The 27564-nt window shown below is 39.4% G+C and overlaps 1 protein-coding gene and 1 long non-coding RNA gene across 3 annotated transcripts in view; one reads left to right on the forward strand and one right to left on the reverse strand.

Moving 5' to 3' along the window:
- Positions 1–2222: 2222 nt before the first annotated feature.
- Positions 2223–6127, reverse strand: LOC140643671 (uncharacterized). The gene is made up of 3 exons (XR_012039623.1): positions 6037–6127; positions 3927–4840; positions 2223–2431 (listed from the first exon to the last, which is right to left on the reverse strand). It is a non-coding gene; the product is annotated as an uncharacterized lncRNA (long non-coding RNA).
- A 74-nt stretch (positions 6128–6201) lies between these two features.
- Positions 6202–27564, forward strand: part of SLC25A17 (solute carrier family 25 member 17) — a 42153-nt gene continuing 20790 nt past the window's right edge. Inside the window, exons 1-9 of one of the 2 annotated variants that reach the window (XM_072868484.1) lie at positions 6205–6371; positions 11561–11621; positions 12696–12762; positions 15790–15941; positions 18349–18465; positions 19146–19291; positions 21235–21330; positions 25491–25573; positions 26032–27409. In XM_072868484.1, the coding sequence (XP_072724585.1) occupies positions 6318–6371; positions 11561–11621; positions 12696–12762; positions 15790–15941; positions 18349–18465; positions 19146–19291; positions 21235–21330; positions 25491–25573; positions 26032–26179 (924 nt within the window). In that variant the 5' untranslated portion in view covers positions 6205–6317 and the 3' untranslated portion in view covers positions 26180–27409. Of the gene's footprint in view, positions 6372–11560; positions 11622–12695; positions 12763–15789; positions 15942–18348; positions 18466–19145; positions 19292–21234; positions 21331–25490; positions 25574–26031; positions 27410–27564 lie in introns of those variants that run through there. The other variant, XM_072868478.1, reaches the window with a different exon arrangement.

Raw genomic sequence — 27564 nt, forward strand, 5'->3', positions numbered from 1 at the left:
CCTTCCTGTGGATCGTGGCATACTCCTGACTGGAAGTGTTTGGAGCCCCTTTGAAATACCATCTAGGCTGAGGGGTACTGCAGTGCTTTCAGGGTTGTAGGGCAAGCAGGTTGTTGGAATAGTGGTAGAGGCTAGAGGGTTGTTCCCTTTCATTGTCTGCAGGGTAGTCTGATAGTGGCTGGTATGGGTACAGAAGTGGGTTGGCATCCTTGAGCAGGAGGGTGGTTCACTAGGAAAATGGTAGCAGTGTTTGCTTCTGATGTCTAGAGAAAGGTGTCTCATGAACCTTAATCAGAGCTTTGCAGAGGTGGGCCTCAACCTTACTTCATACATGATGGAGTGAGGGCGGCATTGTAGAAAGGTAATTCTGGACTACCAAAGAGCTGAAATGGAGTAAAAATGGCAACTTCCAACTGGATGCAGAGACCACTACCTTGGGTACTACAGGAAAAGTGATAGGAGGCCAGTAGTACGATAATACCGGGGAAGCAGGAACAGTTTTAATGTGACAAAGAAATGAAGCAGGTCAGGTGGGGGCCAGTGGATCTGTGCTATGGAGCAAAAAAAGATTCAGGTGACTTTGGGCTACAAATACTTGATCACCTTGTGAATCAGAGCTTAGGTAACTCACGTTCTCCTGGTGTGGTCCTCACAAACAGGAACTTTATGTGAGACAAACCTTTCACCCCCACTGACTGGAGATCCTATTGAATGTAAATACCAAGGACTTTCCTGTAAATCTGAATCTTGATGACTAACCAAATCAAGATGTTAACTTGTAATCTTGCTAACAAAGTGTTATTACTGTACCTGTCTTTGATGTACAAATACGCTTTTGAAATGTATATTCTAGATGGGTGGTCTCAGACAAGCTTGAGATCCTGTCAATAAATAAATGTATTTGCAGAATGTGTTACGACTCTTTTTGTAAAGTGGGTAACAAACTTTGGCACCTTTGTTGTTGCACACATTTACTAAAACCAGGATTTTTTTAATGTACAAAGATTTCAGTGGCTACTGAATACAAGTTGCTACCAGGTGTAAATAAATGCAAAAGATTACAGGATTGGGGGTAGCAGTTTTATCTTGGAATTTCTTTCTGAAGTACAGCAGCTGAAGCAGATAGATGGTAAGCGTAATTTGTATAGACCAAAGGTATCCAGAAAAAGGTACTTATTTGTGAACTACAAAGTAAATAACAAGGAGGTGACGTCTAAATCAGTTAATAGTAAAGGGAATTCCATTACTGAAACCCTTAGTTTTCTAAATCCAATGTTCTCACTTTGGACGGTAAGAGTTTCTAGAAATGAGTTTGTTTGCATCTTGCATTTCAGAAAAAAAAGTATCATAGCAGAAAATCAGAGCAGTCACCCAACAACTAGTGCAGTGTTTAATAAAATTACCTTTTAAAATAGGCTGAAGGTACAAGTTATTAGGAAGTCATCAGAATTAGATGGAAAAATATCAAGGTATTATGTTGAGAACAAAGAGGCTGAGCTGCTGCCAACTGCACTACCTCTCATTAGAGAAAATTCAAGCCACTAGTGTCTAGTTCTCATCTGGAAAAGAAAAGCACCAAGTGCCACCTGTGCTTTCTTATTTCTGATTTTTAAAGAAGTATCTTAAAAATGGCTTATTGTGAACACTTTATAAGGAAAAATAAACACAACTGTTCTAAAAGAAGATTTGCTCTAGCTTTTTTGTGTGTTACCCCACAATACAGAAAAGTGCTTGAGAAAAATGGATTTTCAGAAGCCATTTTGTAATCCGTGATGTTTTTTCTTTGGTCTCGTGTGAAAACTTTTCAAAACAAAAGAAATAAAAATCAAAACTGGAATGAATTACTAGCCTTTTTGGAAAAAAAACAGAAGACCACAAAAATGTGCAATTAGAACAGATGTTAGACATTTATAAAGTGCCTGGGGAAAAAAAAATGAACACCAAGACACCAAAATTTGTGTTTGACAGTTACTTAGTCTATGTAAAACTAAAGGTGGCTAAGGAACATTTGGTCCAAACTAGTAAGGCTGTTGAACAAGTAGCATGATAGGAGATTAAATTTAATAATGGCATATGCAAGTAATTTAAACTGAAATTTCAACTTCTCTGATGTCCCTGAGCCTAGATGAAGTGCATAGGGAAAACTAAGCAGCATTCCAGAGGCTCAGTCAAAATCTGTTCAGGCAAAACACACACACACGTGTACTCAAGAAATTGTCTTTTTAATACATTTGTCATTACAATGCTTGCTTCTGGAATAGGCAGGTCTTTCCGTGGTCTTATACTTAAGCCCAATCTTGCTAAGTTTGTGTGATCAAACATTGTGCTATTTAATGAATTCAAATTGTCAGCGCATGCAGTCTCATTTGTTAATCTCTAGTTGCTTTAATCCATGCTGTGCTGGGAATATGATCCAGTTCATCAACCTTTTCTGAAAGATAAGTTTTGCAACAGATTCAGAAAGTCCTTTTGAAAGTAGTAATTAAATCTGTTTGAACATGTTTTCACTCTCTAATGAATTTAATTTCTAAGCAAAAAAAGGAGACATGCATTTCTAAATTTTTTTTTTTTTTGTAAATTAATGTTAAAACAAGGAGAGTAGTAGGGTAAAATCAGTTTAAGTTCAGAGTTCATCCTTTATTTGCTAAGGTAAGATACAGCGCAGAAGCAGTAAATTTGATCTCTGGAGTCATTAACAGTGTCCTCATTCTTTGTCATGAATCAGAAACAAAGCTGTGGGCTGGCCAAAGAAACTCTGTCAAGGTTAAATTTTCTCAAGATCTGTTACCTCCTTGTACAGGAACCTACAGAATTAAAATTATGCAAACAATAAATTACTAAGATGCTGTTCATGTACAGAGAATGTGTTTGTATTTGTAGTTGCTTAACTTGGTTCACTTCTAGGCTTTCTACTAGAATTGAAAAGTTTGAGGAAAAGGAGGTAACTTGGGCCTTCTGTCCTTCAGTAAGCTCCGCTTGCGCGTATTATGCATTTGCCTGGAGACATGTTGAATTTGTGGCATTTCTGTGAAGACCTAAGGCCATGTCTTCATGAAACTTTTTATAGGAAGGTTCCATTTTTTTCTCTACAGAACACACTGATACGTCTTGTTTAACCTAATCTGTAGCATTTCCATTGTTTTTCTTGGACAGCTTCACTAGGTCTGTATGTTCCAACAATAAAGTAAGTTGGTTTTGGAATATTGCAGTTGTTGCCATTACCTGTTAATATTCTGTTTTGCAATATATATGGGGCATAGTGTTGTATTAAAAATGTTGCTAAATAGTAATAGTATAGAATGATTTGGGCGCACATTTACGATGGAAATCCAATCTGTAGTACAAACTGACCCTTAGTGAAAGCTTCCCTCTGCACAAGAGGGACAGAATCACCAAGAACAGCAGTAATGTGAGTTTGTGTCCCGCTTGAGGCGTTTCTTCCAAAAGTACATGTACCTGCTTGTGCAAAGTCACTTGGCGTAATTGTTTCCTGGTTTTGTAAAACCTAAGCTGCTCCTGGCTGCTTCCGTGACAGGAGATAGCCAGTGAAGAGTGTACACCTTAATTCTAAATTAAGGTTTGAGTCTTTTGCATGTAGGGGGGTGTCACAGGTGAATTACTAAGATAAGTCATCATTGTGGGGTTAACTAAAAGGGTTTTATTAATGATTAAATTATGATCAAATTATAATTAATCAATGGTTGAATGAAAATTAAATGGTAATTGAATAGTTATTAAGCAATACTTGAATGGTAATTAAACAGTGGTTTGACAATGATTTAAATTACGATTTAAACAATAATTTAGACGGTGGTCAAACACTCTACTACTTACTACGCTTCTAATAATTAAGCTATAGCTGGATATATATATAAATGCCGTTAGCATACAGTATACTTTTAGGCCTAATGTAAAACGTCACTTACCTAGTTATAGACATTAGATGCCAGGTAAGGGGTCTCTCAGCCTTGAGGAGTAACCCTGAGAGGTGTCCCTGCTCAAGGGGGAGATCATTGCTGAGCAGCCTGCTGCCGTACAGGAGAGCTCCATGGGCTCATGGGGGCTACAGATGTTTATAGCGTAAAGTGGTTGACTCGTAGTCAAACCCCCTTTTGGTGCGTGTGCAGTTGTGCAGCTGTAGCAGTTTTAGTTTTGTCCAGTCCCAGCTCAGGCTGGTGCTGTTAGCACCTGACAAGATATGGCCTAAACTCCTTAGCTCCTGAGAATATACGGCCTAGCACAATTCTGGAGATTCGCACAGCAGGGCTGATTTCAGTCAGGCCTACTTGTTGGTGAAGCCTGAACCAAAATACTGTTCACTCACAGTAGGTGCATCCATCAGAGGGGATCTTACTTAAAAAAAAAAAAAAAAAAAAAAAAAGACTGGGACTACCAGTGGTATCAGCCTTGCATAAAACAGTTGACAGTTGTGGCCTCTTAGATTGCTGGTGTCAGCATCTAACGTTGGAGCACAGGGATGTCGGAGCACTGCACTGGAAGAATGTTTTTCTCAAACTGAAACGCTTGTCTTAGGCAGAGTAGCCTGCGTTCTTTATAGTCCCCCTCCCTCCCAAAAGATCATGGGATTTTCCTCACAGAAGGGTAAATAAAGATGAGTGGTCTGTTATTAGGCCACCTGATGAAGGAATGTCTTCCCAAAAGGAAATTGTTTATCCGGCTGTGTAGTAGTGAAACTCTTGGGAAGTGTGTCATGGGCTAACTGCCCTATCCTTGTTCAGATAACGGATGGCATGGTGATTCCTACCACAGGTGTAAGCGCTCAGAGCTCTTGCAGCTCAAGCAACAGGCAGCTGAAGAGTTGTGGTCGAAGAACTAAGAACTGCAAACATGAAGAACAAGTTATGGAGTTATTTTTCTCTGTTCAGAAAGTGAGAATGAAAGATGGAGTAACAATAGAAAAGAAAAAGAGCCCAGTAGTAATGTGATACAAAGCTAAGGAGAATTTTCATTCTTATCTTTATATTTCGCTAAGAAGAGGGGAAGGATTGTTAACACAGGCAAAACCTTGAAGCTATCTGGAAAGCAGCATATGATGTGAGAATGGGGAAAAAAAACAGGACAGGAACAGACACAGATATCATCCCAAGTGATTTTATGAATTGTGGCACGTCCAACCTCATTTCATTTCCTCAGCTCCTTCCTACCCTGCAGAACCTCTTCTACATAAAAGGTTAAGAGGAGGCTATAGTATTCTTGACCTTTTCCAGACTGTGTATTTAACAGTCTTGTCACTGCATGCCCTAATTAACTGCTGTGAGCCGTGGCTACCCTGTCCTTTGGCCAGCTAGCTGTGTCTAGTTCTGTCTTTGTAGCACGTCTTATTCCATCCCTAGCCAGCAAAGTGAGTGACAAGCCTGGAGATGCTCTGTTTGTAATGGTGTGCTCTGGCTGCAGGCACTGGGCAGCCTCTCTGCCACGAAGGCAGAGGAGGAGTAAGAAAGGGCTTACCGACTGGGAAAAGGAGCAAACAAAATAGTTGGAAAAAGTAACAAGCTTGATCAGTCCACATAAAATAACAAATTATCATCTTGAAAAAGTGTTATTTTAAAAGATACTGGACTTCAGGTACAAGGAAAGGGGCTGAAGTGAGAAAAAGTAGAAAAAATGTTAAGTATTGTCTCCTGTTTGTAATTAAATGCTTATGCTAAACGTTTGGGAAAGGGAAGCTGGTGGTGGAGAAAAAAGGTATTACTGAACTTTCACAGGAAGGCACAACGGACTTCCTCAGTATTCCCAGTACCTACCCTACTTCTGCATTTTTCTTAAAGCTGCAGCAAGTATTCTAAGCTTCCATGAAGGCCTACTTGGTGTAGAGAAAAAATGTGATGTACAAAACTAGATATATAAAAAGCACTTCAGATCTGTTCTTCCAACATAACTGCTTTTCAGTGCCCCGGGTTTCCATTAATGCATTTCCCCCCCGGCTTGCTTTCTTACACCGAGGTGCTAAAATTCCCCGCGTAACGCTTTCCCGAGCTTTCCCTCCACCCCTTCTCGTGGGTGTTCACTGCCGACCTGCGTGACCACCCTGGTTCCACTCCCACGGAGGGCTCCAGACTCCCCCTCAGCCCGGCCTCGATCGCCAGCCCCTGCTTGTCGGTCGAAGCTCGGCAGCGCGCATGCGCCGGGTCCGCGGGAGGGCGGGCCCGCTGGCGGCGAGGGGGCGGGGCGATGCGCCACGTGACGGGAGGGCGGGCGCCGTGGCGCGAGTGGGAGCGGCCGTTAGCAGCCTGGATCTCACCGGTGCCGCGGTGCAGCCCGGCCGGCTGGCGACGGAGCCCGCCGGAGCCGCGGCGATGTCTTCCATCGCCTCCTACGAGAGCCTGGTGCACGCCGTGTCCGGGGCTGTGGTGAGCGAGCGGGTCGTGGCTCGCGCCGCGGTAGCCGTTGCGGGCGGCGCCGGGTGGGGGGAGGGGGCGTCTAGCTCGGCGGCGGCCGTTGGCGCTGGCGGGGCGGAGGGATCTGGCAGGGAATGTGTGCCCGGGCGAGCGGGGAGGAAGGGCGGGCGGAGCGGCCTCAGCAGCCTGGTGGGGGGTGCCGAGGAGGTCGTGGGCCGCCTTAAGCCTTTGTTTGACTGAGGGGCCGCCGGCGGGCCGCGCCTGAGGGGCGGCTTCGGTGGGGTGCGGAGACGGGGAGCCCAGGGCAGTGCGGGCGGGCAGGCCCAGCAGGGCTGGGGTAACCTGGCTGGGGCGTTGAGGCGTGCGTGGCCGTGCTCAAACCCTTCTCGGTCACAAGAAGAGGATGCGGGGTGAGGGACTCCCTGACACCAAGTCTCAGCTCCGCCACCCATCCCGCGCGAGCACGCTTGCCCTAGTTTTGCTCCTCGCTAGTTTTGGATGGGGGATTTGATAAACCTGGAGGCTGGCTCTCTGCCTGAGCAGCTGGAGCCTCCTGTGAACCCGATAAGAGCTGCAGCTGTTCTCCCTTAGAAAGTGAGCATGTAAGCATCTGAAGTTGGCCATCAAATCAACTATGAAAATGTAAGCCTCCCAGAAGTTAAGGTAGAGGGACAACACTTCAGCTGTGTAAAATAAAGAGTTGTACTAAGCATCCGCATTCTGTGTTTGTTTTATAAATACTTACAAGTTATGAAGGGTGAGGTGTTAATCAAAACATGAAACAAGTGCAGTGCAGCTAGAGGAGGTTTGTATAGGTTATTGAATTGGATTTTTCATGACACTTGTAAAAAGCAGTGTTTAGTTTCTGTAGATTTCCTAGTATGCCCAGCCCTTGAATGAATGAGTGCTAGCTCTGTAAATAGCAAATCAGTCTTGTACTTCCAACAGATTAAGAATTTTAGCACAATGTAGCATGTTGGACCAGACGTATTGATGGATTTCAAGCAAGCTGGTGCAGCTCTACTCTTGGGTTATTCCAGACTGGCAAGAACGCCTAAATATGTATTTTAGCAATTGCTGATCTACTGTTCTGGCAAAACTTCCTGTTCTAATTTGAGTCCTTAAAATAACTCACAATGTCTTGTATAGGATGAAAGTCACTAAATGTTATTGAACAATAAAGGCTGATTCTAAACTGGCCTGCCAGAGAAAGCAAAAAAAGACTCTAAAGGTTGTTTTGTCTTTATCATAAATAAACATGGCATTATTGTCAGCTCTTTAAAGTGTTTTAAGTCTGCTTATTTATGCATCAAAGGCAATGGGGATTTTGTTTCCCCTTTCAAGAAATGGAACTCTCTCAAATGATCTCATTGAAATACTGCTCGCTCTCCTTTTGCCTGGTGTGCAGAAGTTGGTAATACTTTCTAGCCCTCACTGTTAGCTTCTTGCTCTCATGTACGGATGGCTATAATCAGGCTGTCCTCCTGAACAAAGTTTGTGGTATGAACCGAACTTATAAATCCAGCCATAAACTTGAAACGCATGGTAAAATGGTATCTTAAGTCCCTTGGTGGTGTTAATTAAGTTAAGAGAAATTCCCTGTTGCATTTAAAGATGCTTATATCTCTGCTGCCATGATGTTCCTGTGAAGAAAGATGGAACTTTTTGGAGTTATTGGACTTCTGTACCCTTGTGACTTCCACTTGCTGTCACTAATATCATAGACAGTTTAAAGCTCTGGAGCAAGAATTTTTTTCCTAAAATGAGGTGGCTTTTTTTTACTGCCTTATGCTGGAAACCTTGATTTTTTTTATTTTTTTTTTAATTATAGTAAAGATGAACTCATCAATTTAGAGATTTGTTTGCTGCTGTAATGTATACATTTTGGAAAGATCTTTGACATGGGTGCTAACTGTTCTGATATTGTCTTACCATTTATTTAAATTATTATAAAGCATGCTAATGTGCGGATGTGATGCAAGAATTTAAAAAAAAAAAAGAAAAAGCAACCCACAGAACTGTGCTGAGGTAATGAATCAGAAGGACATGTGAGATCACAACATGATAATTTTTGTTTCTGTTCTAACATGGTGAAAGTTCATATATCTTCTAGGCTACCTAGTCAAACCTGAGACAAATGAATAGTTTTGTGAGCAGCAAAAAAATCAGTGCTTGATTTCCTGTGAACTTTAATTGAATTGCATAAGTATTCTTTAACTCTGCATAATAGCTATAAAGTAACCTTCCTGTTACAAAAGCTGTAGGAATGAGAATTTTATAGGAGTATTATGGCCGTAGTCAAGCTGCTTTGTTTGGCTCTGAATGTTGGCTGACAACATAATTTTTTAAATATATTTTTAAAATTTTTTATTATTATTATTTTTTAGAAAACCAATCTTCAGGCTGTGGTCCTGCACAGCTCTTCCTGGCAGCAGTCACCTCAGGCCATTCGTTCTGGCCGCTTATTGCCACCTCTCGGCTAGTGCACAGTTGTTTATGTGGTGCTGTGGCTGATCAGGGAACTGATCTGACTGAGGAAGTAGCCCAGTGGAAAAAATTATTTTTCATCCAGATTAGTTTCCTTGTCTGTGTCATCGTGCAGGTGCCCAAAATGTTATGCCACCAGAACGGAGGAGGCAGGGATGCAAATACAGTTGATGAAGAGCTGGGATTGCTTAAGCCAGTTTGTACATGTCCTAGTGATCATTCAGTGATAGCATGACTTGACTTGGCAAACTGCCGAGGTTCATCACTGACAGGGAGGTGGTGGGAGGGCAGACAGCGAAGCCTCACCCTTTCAACAGTATGGGGTCACATGCTTTATCGTATGTACCTGCAGTCAGTAATATGAGTTACTTTCCCTACCGATCTCAAGTCCAATTCAGTAAGGAATCTGAGCCCTTGTCAAGAGTTTTTGTTGCTGGGGAAAGGGCTGGTCCTGCTCATCCCTCTCCTTTCCCTTACTTCTAGCTATGAGATCCTGTCTCCTTCATATGATGCATCTGGCAGTCTTCTCGCCATGTAGTTGAGTTGTTCCATTTATAAACCTAGGAGAAAAGTAACTCTGTTTTTCTGAGTTTATTTCCCTCAATTTAGCAAAAGGAGGGGAGAGGGTACAAATTATTTTTTGTTGGCAGCAATCTGTTAGATCAGCTGAATTATCTCATGACATTCTATTGAGCTATAGCTTCATGTATGTTTTAAGCCAGTTTTAAGAAGCCTGTAAGGATCATTGTGTGGGAATGGTTCAAAGCTGCGCCAGGGGAGGTTTAGTCTGGGCATTAGGAAGCATTTCTTTACCGAGAGGGTGGTCAAACACTGGAACAGGCTTCCTAGAGAGGTGGTTGATGCCCCAAGCCTGTCAGTGTTTAAGAGCCATTTGGACAATGCCCTTAATAACGTGCTTTAGCTTTTGGTCAGCCCTGAAGTGGTCAGGCAGTTGCACTAGATGATTGTTGTAGGTCCCTTCCAACTGAAATATTCTATTCTGTACCTTGTGTCCATGCTTTTGTACTGTGTGCCACTACCCCAACTATTTCCCTGTTTGTGTTTTCTGATTTTGAGTGCAGTGTTTGTGTTGCTTTATGGTGGACTGCACTGAGAGTAGGTTTCAGGATGAATCTTGCTTCGAGAGAGTGGAAGCAGGGGAAGGCTGGAACGTGTAGTGACTGTGCAGTCTTGTGGCTGTTTTGTGCATAGGTGTGTGTAACTGTTTTCAGGTTGGCTTCTGCATTGCTGTAATGCAGCTGTCATTAGGAGGTATATTTTGGCTCTTTCTGGCACTTCTTTTTGTGCTGGTACTAGCCTAACTGAAATTTATTTTTTGTAAATTTTTAGTCAGATGGGTTCATTAATCCTACTTGCTGTCTAGCTGTGTACACAGTAGGTACTGAGAATGAGCAGACATGGGACAAGTAGGTGGGAGAGCAGAACTAAGCCTTTTGGCTAGAGCCCAAACTAAATGGGTTAAAATAACTGGGTAATTATGGCCAAGTGTTTCCTTTCATCTGCTACCTGGTGTTACGAAAACTGAGAAACTTAAGTCTTGTTAAGACTTCAACCAAGAGTTGTCTTAGTGAGGAAACATTGCCTGAAAAACAATCTTCTGTTGCTGGTTGTAGGGATAGGTCCAAGCAGCCTGCTCAGGAGCTGGAGTGTTTCCAGTGGCAAAGCTCACTTAAATGTATGGCATAACATAGCTCTAGAAAAGTTCAAGTCAGACTGTATAGTGTGCTTTAAACACAGTGCTTGTCTGACTTGCGGTATCGCAGACCTTCCTGCCATTTAAACAGTTTGCATGGCTACTAACTGAAGAGTGCCACAGCTTTAGCAGCCACTTGATGCATTTAATACTACCATAGAGTGTTAACAGGTTTACACCAAGCCAGGGTCTTTTTGAGTTAGATGTCTTTTCCAAAAGCTGTGCAATATTAATGCTAGAGTACTAAAGAATGAAGAGGCTGAATGGTGGTGGAGAGAGAGGAAACAACTGCTTGATAAGGGCATTTGCAAATACAGTATTTAACCCTGTTGTAAAAGAGAGTGGCTGCTGGTTTTTCCATTTAGAGGCTTTAATGGTTGGATCACACAGGAAGTGAAGAGAGCGTTGGATTTACATGAAGTGAATCTGGTCACATCTAGGTCATGATTTAATTGATCATATATAACTCAGGCCACAGGGGGTGTCTTGGTAGGCAGGTCTTTATTGACTAAATTGGAATTTAGTACAATGCTAGATTAAGTCCTGAAAAACTTGTACTATCAGTTTTTTAATGGACAAAAGTATTTTGGTTTTTTTTTCTTAAGTCTAAACAAGGTTATTGTAACACAACGGTTGCTTGTGTCATTTTCTTTCTTTTTTTTTATAACCAGAAATTGAGTACTGAGGCTAATGGGAGGTAGAGAAAGTGCAACATGTTTGTCTCCTGATACCCACTTTGTCAGCTCTCAGACTTCAAAAACTTTCTAATGGTTTTAACTTTAGCTTGATCTAATACAAGAGAAAAAACTTGTTTTCTAAGCATGGGACCAAAAAACACTTCAAAAAGACATTGTTACGTATGGAGTTTATCCCCTTTTTAAACTTATTCAGTACACTGGCTTCTGGGTGAGAAGTGAAGGGCTACAAAGAGTCTGGCAGGCATCTAGGCATCTGTACAAGCAACTGATACACTATATAGCCAGTTTATTTTGTTTTTCAGGGCAGTATGACTGCAATGACTGTATTTTTTCCTTTGGATACAGCTAGGCTTAGACTTCAGGGTAAGTGTCAAACTCTAGTTTCTTTGTACAATGGTGTTTCTGTTCATCTTGGCTTGGGCACTTGTAAGGGTGGTTGTAGGGGGACCTATCTTGCATGAACAGGAATCTTACTTGTGTAACACTAACACGATTTAATCACTAATGCCATTTTTCCAGCTGAAGGTAATTCTCCCTTTTGAAAGTATTAGGCAATCTTTTAATTAGCTGAAAAGGCTGTGTAATGTGTGGCTAGACATGGCTTTTAAATGGTTATCTAAGACCAAAAAGAAAAATAAAGATGTGAGATTACACAGGATTACATTTGTGTGTTGCTGCTTTTGGCTGCTGAGAACACTTCAAAATGCAGGGGCAGTATCATGAAAAACTAGTTTACAGTTATTCCTGAGAATGGTTTAAAGGGAAAAGCCAGGGTTAGAACTAGGAATAGGAATGTCTGATATTTACAAAAATGCAATCTGGGTACAAAATTTGTTGTTCTAATGCTCTATCTCTCAATCAAAAGTCACAGAATCACCAAGCACCTTAGCACTGTGACTAAAGTGTTATTAAGAACTACAGGGAGATCATCAGCCAGATTGTCAGAAATACGTGGTTGAGAAATTAGCACCATATTGCTGTTGAGCAGCTTTCAATGCAGGAAGAGACAGTGTTTTGCTAAGGTTTAGCTGTTTGCAGATTAACTATAAGAGATTGCTCTGCTAGTGGTGCTAGTCTGGAGTCCAAGGTACAATTTTGAGAGCAGTTGGGCAGGCCCAGTTCTAGTCTCTTACTTATGGTGAACCTACCTTCAGTTCACGTCACAACTATTGGGTTAGGAATTGGTAACTGCAGATACTCTGGTGTCCAACAGAACCTGCTAGTCTGGGGAAGAATGAACAAAGGAAGTAGCCTTACCTAGCAAATGAAAATAAGGAGATACTTTCTGGATTTTCTGCAGAAGTAAGGAATGCCTGTCCTTTATGAGGAAGAAGAAACATGTTCTTCTGGAGTATGTTCAGAATAGGAAGGATAAAGAGTTGAAAATAAGTGCTAAAAATCAGAATAATCTAAAAGTTTGATTCTTCTGTTTTCTAGTTGATGAGAAGCGGAAGTCTAAGACAACACCGGCAGTCCTATTGGAAATAATCAAAGAAGAAGGCCTGTGAGTAGATACTAATTTTGCTCTTGTCTTCTTGTAGGCAAGCTCTAAAACTAATTTGAATTTGCTGTTAAAGTGGAGTAGTTAGCCCATGCAGACAGATTTTTACTTTGAATTAAAATGTCTTCATATAAGTGTGATATGACTTACATAATCTTATGTGTTCATCTTGTACTAATTCAAATTAACTATCTGGAGCACCTTATGCCATCGAGCTGTTCAGTGATGTAACTGTGCCTCCATTAGGGAGGTAGCTGTGCCCCCTCAGAAATGCAGGTTTGTATGCAAATGTACCTTCATGTGCCTGATAAACCAGCTTCGTCTGCCTGGGTTCTTGGGTGTGTCCATTTCTCATAACCAAGATGAAACTCTTGGGCAGCTGAGCCACATTCAATAGGAGAATTAAGACACGTTTCCCAGTTGGAAGTTTTTTTTCCTCCTAAGCATGTGGAGGTAAACAAGTGATTTTTTTATGCTGATGAGATTGAAGATCTGTCTAAAAGCAGTTAACTTTCAGCAGTGCTGTGCTTTATTTGCCACACAATCTGAGCTGAGCTGGCTGGGAAAAACAGTTGTATGCGTGTCCTTGTTACAAGTATATTCTTAAGTGAATCCCTGGAACTCTTACGTAGACCAGACCAGACCTGACAAAAGTTTAGCTTGGCCAATAATGTTTTGCCACCTTTGAACGTGAGCAGTTGGCAGCTGTACACACAAGTACTTCTCTGTCAGTTGGTGATCTCTTTTGTTCACATTCCCGTGTTACATTTGTTACATGAGGATGTCAAATAAATGTCAATTTAAAAAAAAAAGTAAAAAAGAAAAATTAAGAGGTTAACTGAAATGGAGAGACTGCAAAAGTGGTCATCCTACTTTTCCTGTGGAACAGAAAAATCAGTAATTCTGGCAAGAGGTAAACATTGTTTCTTCCAAAGGTATTGGCAAGGCCTGGCTAAGCAGTGCTGCTAGTTTTAGAGATGAATTAAAAAACCCAACAAAACCACAGAGCAAATCCAAAATCTGTGATGTGAGATTGTAAACATCTTGTTCGCATTATTTTGTAGAGTCTTGTCTCATATTACACTTCTTTGAGACTGCTTTTCTCATTTGGATGTAACATAAAGCAAATAGGTTTAGCTAATGGACTTTCTGTGGAAGTTTATCAAACAGCTTTGCTTTCTTCCCTGTGCTTTCATCCTTTTCTAGGGGATATGAAAGTTGTTCACTGGTGTACAGTGAGTTCTTCTCAAGGTTGCTGTTTGGAACACAAACTTAGGTTTTATTTGTGTGCAGAAGGATTTGTATGTGAATTACAAATGCTAGCACTGACAGCTTAAGTCATTAAAATAAATGCAGTTTTTTGTCATAGTTCATGTTTTGTACTGTAAGATGTTTCCTTTAAGAATTTCTGATGATGATTTTCAATAAATCAAGCAAAACCAAACTAACACTCTCAGAGGACATCATCCCCAGAGGGTGTTTCTCCCCCTCCCCCCCCCCCTTTTTTTTTTGGCAGCACAGAAGAGATAGGTGATGCAAAAATTGCTTTAATTCTACTAATGACTAACTGTATAGTCATGTAATTAATGCAGTTAATTTGTAATTGTAACTGTATGGTTAGCTAAGCCTGTAACTTCAGAAACAGACCTAATAATGCGGTGTATTTCCAGCTACATGGGAGGGAGAAGCACTTGTTGCATCAGAGATGAAAACCTAGCATTTACATCATAAGAACAGTCAGATGCTGCATTTACCAGCCTTGCATCTTTTAAGGATCCCCAAGGAGACCATATATTCTGTATATTTCCAATATTTTAGTGAATACTAAAGAGCATCCATGATTACTGCTGGTCATTGAGGAGATTTCTTATGCTCTTAACATGATACCAGTTCTCTGTCTGGCCTGTGCAGCTTCAGTGAAGGTGCATATCATTATTCTTTTTGGATGTCTTGTAGAACATGCTGGGGATGTAGGGCAGTTGTTGAGGTGTCCCTGTTTTACAGGCTCATCAGGCCTGTCAGAGAAGGAAGCCTTGTTAGTCAGCTGTTATGAAATCATTCTTAAATCAAGATAGATTTAGATGATCCACAAACAATTACAATTATTCACAACACCTAACAAAAATAAGATAGCTGTGAATCATAAGAGGGTATTCAGTTTTTCATCTGTGATTAAGCTAGTTAAATTTAAATAGGTAATGTCTTTTTCTCACTTACCTGACTGATTTGCTGTAGACTTTAATGCAAGGCATTTATTAGCAATTCCTCCCACCTGCATATCTCATGCCCCAGGTTGCATCCTTTGGAAGACTCTCCTTGGTGGAGTATATTAATTTCAGTAACTAGTATTCTATCTTTACATTTTACGTGAGAATCTAGACAGAGATATTTTTTTTCTTCCTTACTCTAGTTTTTTTAATTATTATTTCATATTGAAGGAGTAGTTGTCTTAATTTTTTTTCCAGCTGTGTTAAGTGTTGCTTTGTTTCCTTGGAGATGTGAGCACCTCTTTACTGGGGTGTTATCTTTTGTATTGGGCTGACAACTCTGTTTCTCAACAAAGATGGGAATTCTCCTCATGCCTTAGTATGTTTTAGGATATGGTTTGAACTGACTGTATCAGTCTGTATGTTAACATTCATACTTCAAACATATATTCATCCTCTGGATGTTTGTAGTTCATCACTGGCTGTTCGTAGAGAGCAAATATGGTGGTAATACTCACTTTTGGAGTGAGTGAGCCTCAAGCTTCTCACTGTAGAGCCCCAGCTGTACCTCTACAGCTCCTTTTCAATGGAATTATTCCTGATTACTACAATTTATAAATATAAGTGCTTAATATTTTTTATGGTACAGTCAGGAGTTTAGTATGGTATGATTTGTTACTGTTAATGATAGAGACATATTTAGTTACTATTGTATGTGGTATACAATATTGTGTCTCTGGGACCCTCCACCAACATGTAAAATCAACCAGATCACACGAATACTTTGCTGATCCCTTACCATGACTTTTTTCCTCTCCATTAGGTTGGCACCATATCGAGGATGGTTCCCTGTTATCTCCAGCCTTTGCTGCTCCAATTTTGTTTATTTTTATACGTTTAATAGTCTTAAAGCTCTCTGGGTCAAAGGTCAACATTCAACCACTGGAAAAGACTTGGTTCTTGGGGTTGTTGCAGGTAATGCTTACAAATTTAAATTTCGTCCAAAATGTATTTTTGGTGTGTTCTATGTAATGTTTTTCTTTATGAAGTCTACAGGAGGTCACACTGAGTGCTTACACCTCCCACTGCATGCAGACCTGCTTTGTTGTACAGCTCTGTTTCTCTTCTGTGTCCTCCCCACCTCCCCATGGGATTAACTGTTCCTGTTGTGAATTCTGGCACATAGCACAGAGCTGTTGAAGTCTAGCATTTTATTTGTCTGGTGTGTTGTTTACCATGGTATCTAAGCATCATCTTTTAGATGTTGAAGACAAGTGGCAGGGAGAAGTGATACTTTTTTTCAGAGGGAAAGATATATGCCAATTCTGAAGTACTTTTGATTAGGATAAGTAAGAGCTTTTAATGTAAGGATTTGGGTGCCAGTCTTCAGACTTCTTTCTGGATCATCATCCGAAAGTGACAGTAAGTTCCTAGATATATGCAAGTATAGTGGGAACTTTATGTTCTTTTTTTATCCCTTCCTCTCATGTGGATGCTACAGTGGCTTCTTTGAAGGAATGATGACACTAGTGGCTTTTCTAGCAAATCAAATGTGAAAAATTACCACTGTGTGCCTGTGTTTGCCTGTGCTATTCTACAGGAACAATTGCTCATGCAACCACACTGAAACAAGCTGATTTTAAAAAACCTGCAAAAAACCGCCGGTGATCATTTGTGTGTGTGGAGTGTTGTTTACTTTTTGCTAGTCTCTTGTACTTTCAGTGTCTAGACACAATGAGTGGCTGAATAGTTGGGGGAAAGTAAGGAAAGGAATTCTTAAGTTGGCTTTATCACTGGGGGAAACTTTCTTATAATTACATTCTGGAACAAAGGCTACAGAAATTAGGGTAATAGCTTGTCAGTTAAATGACTTCTTCAATGTCCATAGTTTTTATCCTTATAATGGAATACTATCTGGTATAAATTGAAAAATTCCACTTGAGGTGTTATGAATTCTCCCTACCCATCTCTCATTCCTCCTACTGGTAGCAAATACAGATTGGAAAAATATATTTAAAAAAAAAATCACCTTTCAGTCTGGAAAATAAAGTTTTACCTCCTTTAACTGAGTCTGGGTGAAAAATTACAAGTATATTGTGCTCTAACCTGTTGCTCCATAATGTAATCACCTTGACTTTGGTTAAGAGAGATTAATGTGACTTGCCTTTTCTAGTGCTTGATTTTGCTCAAAACTTCTTTTGAGAGCTGATTGTAGTCCTTATGAAGGATACTGAAATATTATGTTTGTTCTGCTTTTCTGAACTCTCTTAAAGAAAAAGAAAAAGAACAAACAGGCACAACGTAGGTAGTAAAGTTGCACCTTTTTCAGATTTACTGTTCTTGATAGTGATAGACTGTGTCCATCTCAATATAGTGGAATAATTCAGTCCGTCACTCAGACTCCTACCAAAGCAACCAGTGTAGAAGCAATTGCTAATTTCTGTGATGCAGAAATATTAGTAAGAAAGATCAGAACCTTGTTTTTACATAGTTACTTCACAGTAACTGCCTCAATCATTACTGAACAGGAAAGACCTGTACCAGGTGATTGCAGAAGTAATATAATCCTTCTCCCTGTTTAGAACTGTACTTTGCAATACCTGTTTGTTGCAGCCTTATGTGTGTTTGTCCATATTTCCTCCCCCATCCTACTTTCTGATACTCAACTTTCAAACTTGGCTGTTAGGGTTTGTAATTGTGTGTAATCTCTTGGCACTTCTAAGCCTCACTTAAACTATTTGCAGAATCCTGTGTTTGACACCTTAAGTGTACTACTTAGTGACTCTAGAAACTAGGTATTCTTTTGGCAGTGTAGGAGCTCTGTTGTGGTAATCAAGCTGCATGCGTTTATCTGTCCTGATCTCTCCTCATAAAATAATCCTTATAACCTTGTCACTCTGTGTTTCTTTCTGAAAGTAGGCAGGCAGCAAGTCATCATGGAGTGAAGTAGGGCGTGAAAAAGTGGAGTATCTTGTGCTCCAGTGTGGTGTAGTATGCAGCAAAGTAACAAGTTCACTTCAGATTCCTCCAACATGTTCATATTTGGTGTGTTTTGTTGTTTGGTGTTGTGTGTGGTTTTTTGGTGTGTGTTTTTGGTTTTTTTGTTTGTTTGTTTTTAAGTTTTGCAGAGGAGTAGCAGAAATGTCTTCCCACTGTGTGCAATCTGCTGACAGCTAATTCATGGCGGAGCTGTGGGGGGGATACCTGAAGTAGCTTATTACAAATTACCAGTTTACTTTTGCCGTTATGCTGTGTTGATTTTTTTTCCCTCTCTTCTTACCAGTAATTTCAGTAGCGTGTGAATTGGGGTAAAAGGGGATTAAAAAACCATGGGAAATCTTCTGGTTGCAGCTGATTTTTTTTCTGCTGTGTTTTGCATTAGGTGTAGTGAATGTCCTGTTGACCACTCCTCTTTGGGTAGTGAACACACGTCTGAAGCTGCAGGGAGCAAAATTTAGAAATGAAGACATTGTACCAACCAATTATAAAGGCATAATAGGTAAGCACCTGTTGTCTTCAACCAAAGAGAAGTTCATTAAATGAAATATATTGAGGACTCTGAAGTTTGAAGACTTTTATTCATGTAACCAATTTCACCCTGGAATCTCTATGCTTCCCTATAACTTTGAGTTTTACAGGCAACTGGACTTGGCCATTTCTGGTGGTAATGAAGAGTTTGTAGTATGCACGCCTGTGACTAAAATATCTTTTGCAAAGGCTGGTATCTTATACAAATCCTGGAGTAGTAGTGAGCCCAGTGAGGTGGTAGCTGGGAGACTGAGTTTGGACAGATAATCTGCAAATTAAACTTCACTCAGCTTAATCTCTTAATCACCCACATGTTCAGGATGTCTTCCTCTTAAAAATAAGTAAATAAATATTGTTGGTTTTTTGAAGAAGGCTTAGAAGACCTTAATTTTGATGCTGAGCTTGTACTAAAAAGAGCAGGGTGTCTGTGCAGATGATGAGCTTTGCTTATGTTAATGGTGATGTGAGCAAGAACCTCCTTTGTCACTGTTTTTCTGTTAACTTCCAGATTAGAATGGAAGATAAAAAAGTTGCATAAAAGACTGCAGTGGATTTTTATACGCTTTGACTATTGGGCTTTAAGTGTAACTTTTCTACAGTCATAATTTTGTACTCAAAATTCCAATGATTTTTTTTTCCCTACCTTCTCAGATGCCTTTCATCAGATAATACGAGATGAAGGAGTCTTAGCTTTATGGAATGGTACTTTCCCCTCCTTGCTGCTGGTCTTCAATCCTGCCATACATTTCATGTTTTATGAAGGCTTTAAACGGAAGCTTTTGAAAAAGCAGCTGCAAGTGAGTATATTTTGAGGCCAGGTGATGGACATGCTCTGTTATAAGACGGGTTCTTTGACATGTGTTACTTGAGCAAATTCAGAATTGTAGGTTTGGTTTTGGTTCTTGTATTTTCGAGGGTTTTTTTGAGTTAGTGTATCTTTTAAAAAAGATCCATCATCGTGAAGTGAGACGTGAATCTTTCATGTCCCTAGGAAGGATATGCCTGTGATGAATTCCTCGTCCTGTAAAAATAAAACTGCACCTCTTGTCCACATTTGTTTAGATTTTTTCACAGGTCTTGATTTAAAGTAGAGATTTCAATTCTAATATATCTGTTTTATAAGTATGTACGTACAGACTGTTTTGAAGTCACCTCTTAACCCTTTCTCCAGTCAATAAAGTATATGGAGCCTTTGAAGTATTACAGATTTGTTCTGGACCCTGTCATTTTAATAACACTTTTTTCCTGAAGCCCTCAATTTTTCAATATCCCTTTTCCAAGGGTGGACACTAGAATTGAACATAGCATTGCAACCATACCTCCCCAATTCTCTAAATAGAGGTAGAATCACTTTTTTGTCCCTGCTTTATAGTCCCCTTTTTCTTTATTCTTTTTCTTTTTTCTTTGTATCAGATATAGCATCTCACCTGAACTCATGTTTCTTCTATCTTCTAGCAAATTGAAAAGCATTTTGGTTACATTTTAAGATAATTTCATAACATATATGTTTAAGCTGCAGTGCTTTGCTGTTAGTTTGTGACTTTAGAATGCATTTGGCTGTATTAAAGTTAGATCACATCATTATGTTACAAAGCCATCTTGTTTTTTCTCAAGACACAATGAAATTATTTTTACATGAGATTTTGCATCATAAATGAGGCTTGGGTTTTTTACCATCTTTAGTCAATACTGCAGCTGTAGCACTCTATTTGTGCCTGATGGATCTATCCAGTTACATTATGGATAATACATTGTTTGAGTGATGAGCTGAGCTTCCCTCTGCATGGTTATTTGCCTGTTGGCTAATTGCTGTATTTATTTCTTGTGTTTCTTTTAAATTACTTAGTTCTGCCTTAAATTAGGGCATGTCTTGTCCATGATCAGTGGAGAGGGAAAATACTTTTTCCCTTAGCAATGGTTATTTTTATTTTGGACATTTTTCTTCCTATTTGATCTTTTCCTTATTGTCTTAAGTATATCAAAGTGACTTTTTAAAGATGTGCATGCGTGTGCATATTTCTGATTGCAATCAACATATTTTGCAAATTTGGAGCATGTTTTGATATGGGCACCTATTTATTTTCAGTGATGAATTGACACTGTTAGACTGAGATGCACCGTAATCAGCTTAGGCTGTAACAATGTATTTGGTGCATTGTGGAACACTGTGGGCTTTGGAGGTGAGGATGGGCTTCTAGCAGGTGTTCTTAAGTAATAGTGGATGAGATTTTAGCCTACGTCATCAAGATGAAAATTCTGCCTGATAGCGTAGTGATTATGTCTCGGGATTATACAGTGATGTTCAAGGAGTCTTTCACTGTCACCTTTTCACAAGTGCTGTGTGACTTGTTAGTTTAAATGTTGCAAAAGTTGAAATGCTTATTGATTGATGGTACATTTAAATGCTACTTCCCTATCCTTTGTTTACTCTTGGTGCTTTAAATTGGTCTAGTTGTATGGCTTTATTTCCAATATGTTTTAGTAACCTAGTTATAGTGAGAAATGCAAAAGCTTGTGGGCAGGTAGAAGTTACAAATAAACTTTAGTTGTGGGAAAGTAAGTTGGTTGAACTATAACTAACTCTTTAAAATGAGAAGACCCAGAGACTTCATGGAATCTTTATGCCAAAGATACTTAGATAACCTGGTAGCAGGTACCAGTACAGAATCCCCAAACACATATGGGTAACTGGCTGTTTTGGTACTATGTTGAAGTAATACGTTCTTTATCAATTGAACAGCTCACATCTTTGGATGCTTTTGTCATTGGTGCAATAGCCAAAGCAGTTGCCACCACGCTCACTTATCCTCTGCAGACAGTACAGTCCATTCTGCGGGTAAGTAATAATTTCATTTCAGTGTAACTGCCTCTGACTTGTTCTGTATAATGCAAGTCCGGTTCATATGGCTTGTTTTCCTTTGTGTTAATGAACCCATCATTTTGGGAGCTCCTTTTGCACAATGCAAGTCACTGATAAGGATTCCTCTCTTCTTTGATCCTGTACTGACAGATTCTGATAGAACTTGGTATTATTGGTGCACATTTGTTTCAAGTAGCTGGTAGGATTGATAACATAATGCATTGGTACAGTGTCTCGCAGAAGCTGATGCACTGTGCTGCTTTTAGGCACTACAAAAATGTAGATTTATTTCTTTGAATATAAATAGAAAATGTGTCAAGTGGGAAGGTAAAATTAAATCATCTAAACCCAGTTTGTTTCCAGATGACCTAGGGTAATAAAAAAAAAGTTCTGTTCATAGGTTTTGTTTTATTTCAATGATGGCCTGACCTTGTCAGTAGCCGGAATGTGATTCATCAGGGGAAGATGAGCTCCCTCATAAATAATATCTTTAACCACTTGCCTGGCTTTGTACGCTAATTGTAGTGGTAATGAAAACACTTGCATTTATCCTCACTTGCAATTTGTACGTATGCTGGATAATGCTGCTATCTTCAATATGTACCAGTATTGTTGTAATATTGAAACAAGACAAAGCTAGGGGGTGAAGAGACCTGACCATACATAAGCAAGCATATTGTAGTTTAATTTCGGTGCTTTTTAATCTATTTTTGTAAGTAGTTTCTTGATGATTTTTCTAACAGTTAAATATTAATGTTTCCACATGAAATATAATGCTATTTTCCTAAGTAAGGAGAAGCCATAACTTGTGTGTATGGTAAAGCCATTATATATGTTCTAAAACTCATATAAATCTGGAGAATTAGTTGATTATTGAATGTGAGCCTTCCATGCTAAGGATATCGCTTTTCAGACTTGTCTAATAGGGGATTTTTCTTGTTAACTATTCATCTGGAAAAAGTGATTTTCATGCAAGTTTTGTAATTATTTTAGTTTTTCTTCTCACTAATTAGTGGGCTAAATGTATTTTGATTTTTTGATAGCCTGTAAAAAGATAGTTTGGATGCTCTATTTCAGACTAACAGGACTTGAATATATTTACTGTGTGGTTGCTGCTACCTTGAAAAGATGCTAGGTAAAACTTGTGTGCCTGCACAGCTTTCTGCTTCACCCTGATGATGCACAAAATGGCATCCACATTGTAGATGTGTCAGCCACATTGCAGTTTTGTCAGCAGTAATTTTTTCTGAAGTTTTTCTAATTTATGATGATCAGCTGAGCTAGTGCCTTCATTCAGTGTCTTATCCTGTTTTAACAGCCTGGACATGTCTCAGGAATTAAACTTAGTAACACAGACTTCTATTACTGAGTGACAGATACAGAAAAACATTTAAGCAAATTTAGCTTTGTTTGGATAAGTTGCAACATCAGTCTGTTTTTAATTTGTGATGTGTTGTCTGCTGGTGTGAAGGAGAACTGGAAGGAAAGTTGGAGTGCTGTATTTTAGCTTTAGCATTGCACAGCAGAGTGCAATTTTCATGGGGCTACATCAAAGTAACAGCTTCAACCCTTGTTCCTTTCCATGGTTGCTATAGAAATGGTTACAATCTTGTGACTATTACTTCATGTTTCATCTGCCTCCTTTTGGCTTTTTGAACAAAATTCTTCTGTCTCTTGGTGACAGTGTCATTCTTTAAAAAAAGGGCAGCTCTGGTAGGTTGTGCTGCCAGCATGATGTACTAACCAGCTGCTTACTGCTCACCTCAGCTGAAGTCAGCTAGTTCACTGCTGGCTTGCCTGAGCAGTGGTAAGTTGCCTTTCTGTTAGAGCACAGCTAACCATCAGTGTCCTGGTGGTGGTGGTATTCTTCTCAGTGACCCACTGTGAAATAAAGTGGCATATGTGCTACTTCTCCATGCCAGTCCATCCTCTCCCAGTGATGATGGGGAATATAAGGACCCTGTCTCTAGTTCTGCAGTCACTAGGGATGAGTTCTTTCCCTTTGCTCTATGAAAGAAGTAATAGCCAGAAACCCTGAACGCTTCTGGCGAGAACAGCAGAAACATGCATCTGTGATATCCGTGCTGTCCAGTTCAAACTTGCAATACTTCGTAATGTGTTTTCTAATCTAAAGCTAGCATTGTTATATTTGATGAAGTTTTTGTCACTCACGCTAAGTGATGTTCAAAAAAATAAAGTTATGAATAAATGTTTAGTATTTTCAGAAATAACATTCTGCATGAAGTATACTTTGTATAGTTGTGGGGTTTTTTTAAACAACTTTCGCAGATTTCCACACAAGCCAATACAAGCTCGATATAATTCATAAAAACTTACACATCATAATTAAGTTCTATCATCAAATTAGAAGTACAAGGTTCTTTTCAACCTTAAACCTTTAGAAACTTACTATTGTTGGGAAGTTATTAGGATTCTTTGTAGTGAAGTCTCTACACCTTTGCTTTCAACTTTTTGGCAAAGCGCTCTTCTTGCTTCCATATAATGAACAGTTATCCTGTGTAATTGATAGTGGTAAGCAGCTTCCAGCCTTGCCATTTGGTATGTCTGTCTCCTTTTCAGTCATTAAAAATACACGGCACTGGTGTTACTCATTATGCACTGAAACCGTTCTTTAGCCCCTGTGTTGGTAAACAGTGAATAAATTAAATTTGCCTCTGGAGAAATAGCAATACTGTTAATGTTCTTAGTGTTCCTGGGTGAAAAAGTTCTCTTTAAAACTCAAGTCTCTCTTCTCTAGTGTAGAGAATGCTAGTGCTTTTGGGAAATCTTCTGCAGTAATCGGTGAAGTATTGACATCCTAGAGGAGAAATGAACGTGTTTTTCCCCCTTGATGAACCTTTGTTTGCAGTACAAAAATAGTCTGAAGGTGGAAAAGAGAGGAGAAGGAAGCACCTTATCCTGGTGTAGTTTGGAAGCCTATGAGTAATCTAGGTGGTGACTGGTATTGTAACTTGGAACCTAGTTAGCAATTTTTTGGGGGTGTGTCTGAGTCTTTGAAAATAATCCTTAACATTGATTTATCAATATCAAATGAGTTAGTTGCTGATGAGAAGATCGTGGATTGTGAGCATGTATTTACCTAATAGAGAGATTTCCAATAGCATTCTGTTGCTGCTGTTTCCATCTGAGTTAAGACATACAACATGTGTCATCCTGGCATTTTCTTATAATTTCTGAACTGCCTAAATCTGCTTGCGTACTCTACCTACTGTCAATGGTAATTTCTTCGGCCTAAGAAGTAGCAGTTGCCTGAGTAAGTTCTGGGAGAACTCATCCACAGGCAGTTGCTCAAGTTCACCTTTCTTAGCACAGAATCATAATACAAGCTTCAAAAGCTATTTGGCTATGTTGTTATAAATACAAGTGTGTCAACCCTTGTATATTAATAATTCATAGTTGCAGCATGCTGGCAGTACTATCAACCTGTATCAGGTAAGAGTATCAATGAATGCTAGAAAAGAAGTTGCTGGAATTGCTAGTTTAACTCTGAGACATAAAATTACAGCAGCAGCTATCATGTCTACTGAAAAACAGTTTGGAGATAAGCAAATGCAGTGAGTAAGAGAGAAGTATTATTTAGGCCAGGTAGGTGGATCAAACAATTTTGGATTCTTCCACAACAGTTCACATGTAAATGTCTTGCTCAAAAACCATTGCTGGGCTGATAAATTTTGGGTTTAGCTATGCAATCTCAATGTAATAATAGTTTCCAGATGCATGAGGCTTTGAATCTTTGTTAAATGAAAGCTGAGCAAGCCGGAAAGAACTTGCTTTGAATGTCATATCCCTACTAAGACTCTGCAAGTTATGCTTTTGAGATCTTGAAAACTGTTCCCTCCAGAGCAACTGAAAGAGAGCAAATATGGCCATGTGTAACACTTTCTTAGAATCCATCTTAAAACCAAAACGAAGTATTGTAGCACATACAGTTTTAATGTTTTCTGTGTAAATTTCAATAGTGTGAGCTTTGGCCTCAGTTCTTTACTGATGGCTAGTATAACCTGGAAAATGTTAAAGAGGTTTAAGATAGGCTCTCCAGATTTTACGCATGTGTTGGGTTCTCTGCCTAGCACCATGGGGAAATAGTACAACAACATGCTCTTCCTTTTTTTCAGTTTGGACGCCACAGGTTGAACCCAGAGAACCGAACACTAGGCAGTCTTAGAAATATTCTTTACCTTCTTCAACAGAGAGTAAGGTGAGCTTTCTGTTTTTTTTCTAACATGATATAGAAGACTTGAGTATTACTAATATGTTGAAAATGTTGCTGGATCTGACTTCTGTTTCTTTTTGCTCCCCCTTAAACTTGACATTTGAGTCAACCTGGTTTTTGTAATATATTGCAGAATAAGTACACAAAACTAAATTCTCCTAAATATCTGTACAGTAAGTGGTATCAAGGATATCTGTGGATACCAATTCATTCGCCTCTCATCTTGAAAAGAGGCAAGTTTCTTGCACAAAAGACTTAAGTTTCTGCAGAATTTTTTCTTGAAAATATTATTAAATGTAGCTGGCACTCAAGAGATCAAGAATGAGTTTAAGATTCTTACAGTTGTCATTAACTTTACTTGTGATATTCTTTTTTGTAGTATACTGATACAGAAGGCTATTCACACTTTCTTTTTTCTTTTTTTTTTTTTCCCCACTTCTTAGGCGTTTTGGATTAATGGGGCTCTACAAAGGCCTTGAGGCAAAGCTCCTGCAGACAGTCCTTACTGCTGCTCTTATGTTTCTAGTGTACGAGAAACTGACTGCTGCAACCTTCACAGTCATGGGATTAAAGCGTTCGCGCAGACATTGAAAAAGGAACCTATGCCAAAGATTATGGGGTCTAGAAAACATGTTCCATTTCTGAGACCAGGCTGGGTAACAAAGGGTCCTCACTTTCTCTTTCTTTTTAGCCACCTCCATCTCCATTATTTGGAGAAATTTGGAATACTGCTTTATGGGACCTGTTGCCATGAATTCAGGGATAGCTTATTCCCTACTCTTCTGTGGACTCACTGTGTTAAGCAAAGCAGAGACCTTATTTAAGCACTTGACATGAAATTTTAACTACTATATGATTTGATTTACATTCTTGGCAAGAATGAGTCTGTCTCACTATGCTTTCTTGTTTTCCCTCCAATCATCCTCAACTATTCTTCTATCTTTACTATCTGTCAGCTGCTGGTGGGGTGATTTCATGTTATTTTCCTCGACCTGCGTTTATGTCACTTCATATTTGGTTTATTAAAATAATAAAGAACAAGATTTTTGACATAGTTTTCTTTTAACTTCAGGTATGTTTGTGACACAGAATGATAGGATATTGTCCCAAATATCTGGTGGTGAGATTTCTGAACTGCTAGAACGTACGTTACCAGTGAGTAGGCATGCTGCCTTCTTGAATCCACCTATATTGAAAATTTTGAATGCAGATACTGGCTAGATAGGAGGAACATAACGTTTTGCTTTTTCAAGTTGAGTAGCTCAAGCTGCTTCAAGAAAATGGGCTTGCTACACACAAGTACATGATGTTCTGTAATCTGGTTCCTTGTGAGAATATGTAAATTCATACCCTGTTCCCGTACAGACAGGGAGCACTACCCTATGCTTCAGAAGTGGTATGCCCTCTCAAAAATGTGCTTTAATTATTTTTTCACTGATCTTCCCAGACACTTTCCTGACCATAAAGCATAAAAGTCATAACTGTAATCCCAGTTAATGTAAGTGTATATGTTCTTTTTTGCATAGTTTTTTTTAATAGTCCTAGGCCATAAAATCAAAATACATCGTGCTGTGTCCATCATTAAGTTTGCAGTAGGATTGTGCTAAGGAACAGTTTTATATTTGAAGTATTGACAAATTCCATGGTAGTTTAACACCAAGAATGTCTGGGAGAAGAATTCAGTGCTGCAGGAAATATGTTACCGAATTTTGCTAAATCACACCCTTTTTTGAGTCTCAAATGAGTCAATTCTAAGTATGAAATTGGAATGCAGTTCTGCAGATAATGTCTTCTGGACAGGAATAAAAACCTTTACACTGACTGCTGCTTTTAAGAGTATTGGGAGTACCTGTATACAAGAAAAATGCTCTTTATTCAGTGCTGGATGCTTTTAATTCCAAATGGGATTTACATATGACAAGTAGGAATGAAAAAGCACAATAAGCTCTAATTATACTTTGATAGATGCTGTGAAA

The sequence above is a fragment of the Ciconia boyciana genome, chromosome 1 (genome assembly GCF_034638445.1).
Source record: "Ciconia boyciana chromosome 1, ASM3463844v1, whole genome shotgun sequence".
NCBI lineage: Eukaryota > Metazoa > Chordata > Aves > Ciconiiformes > Ciconiidae > Ciconia > Ciconia boyciana.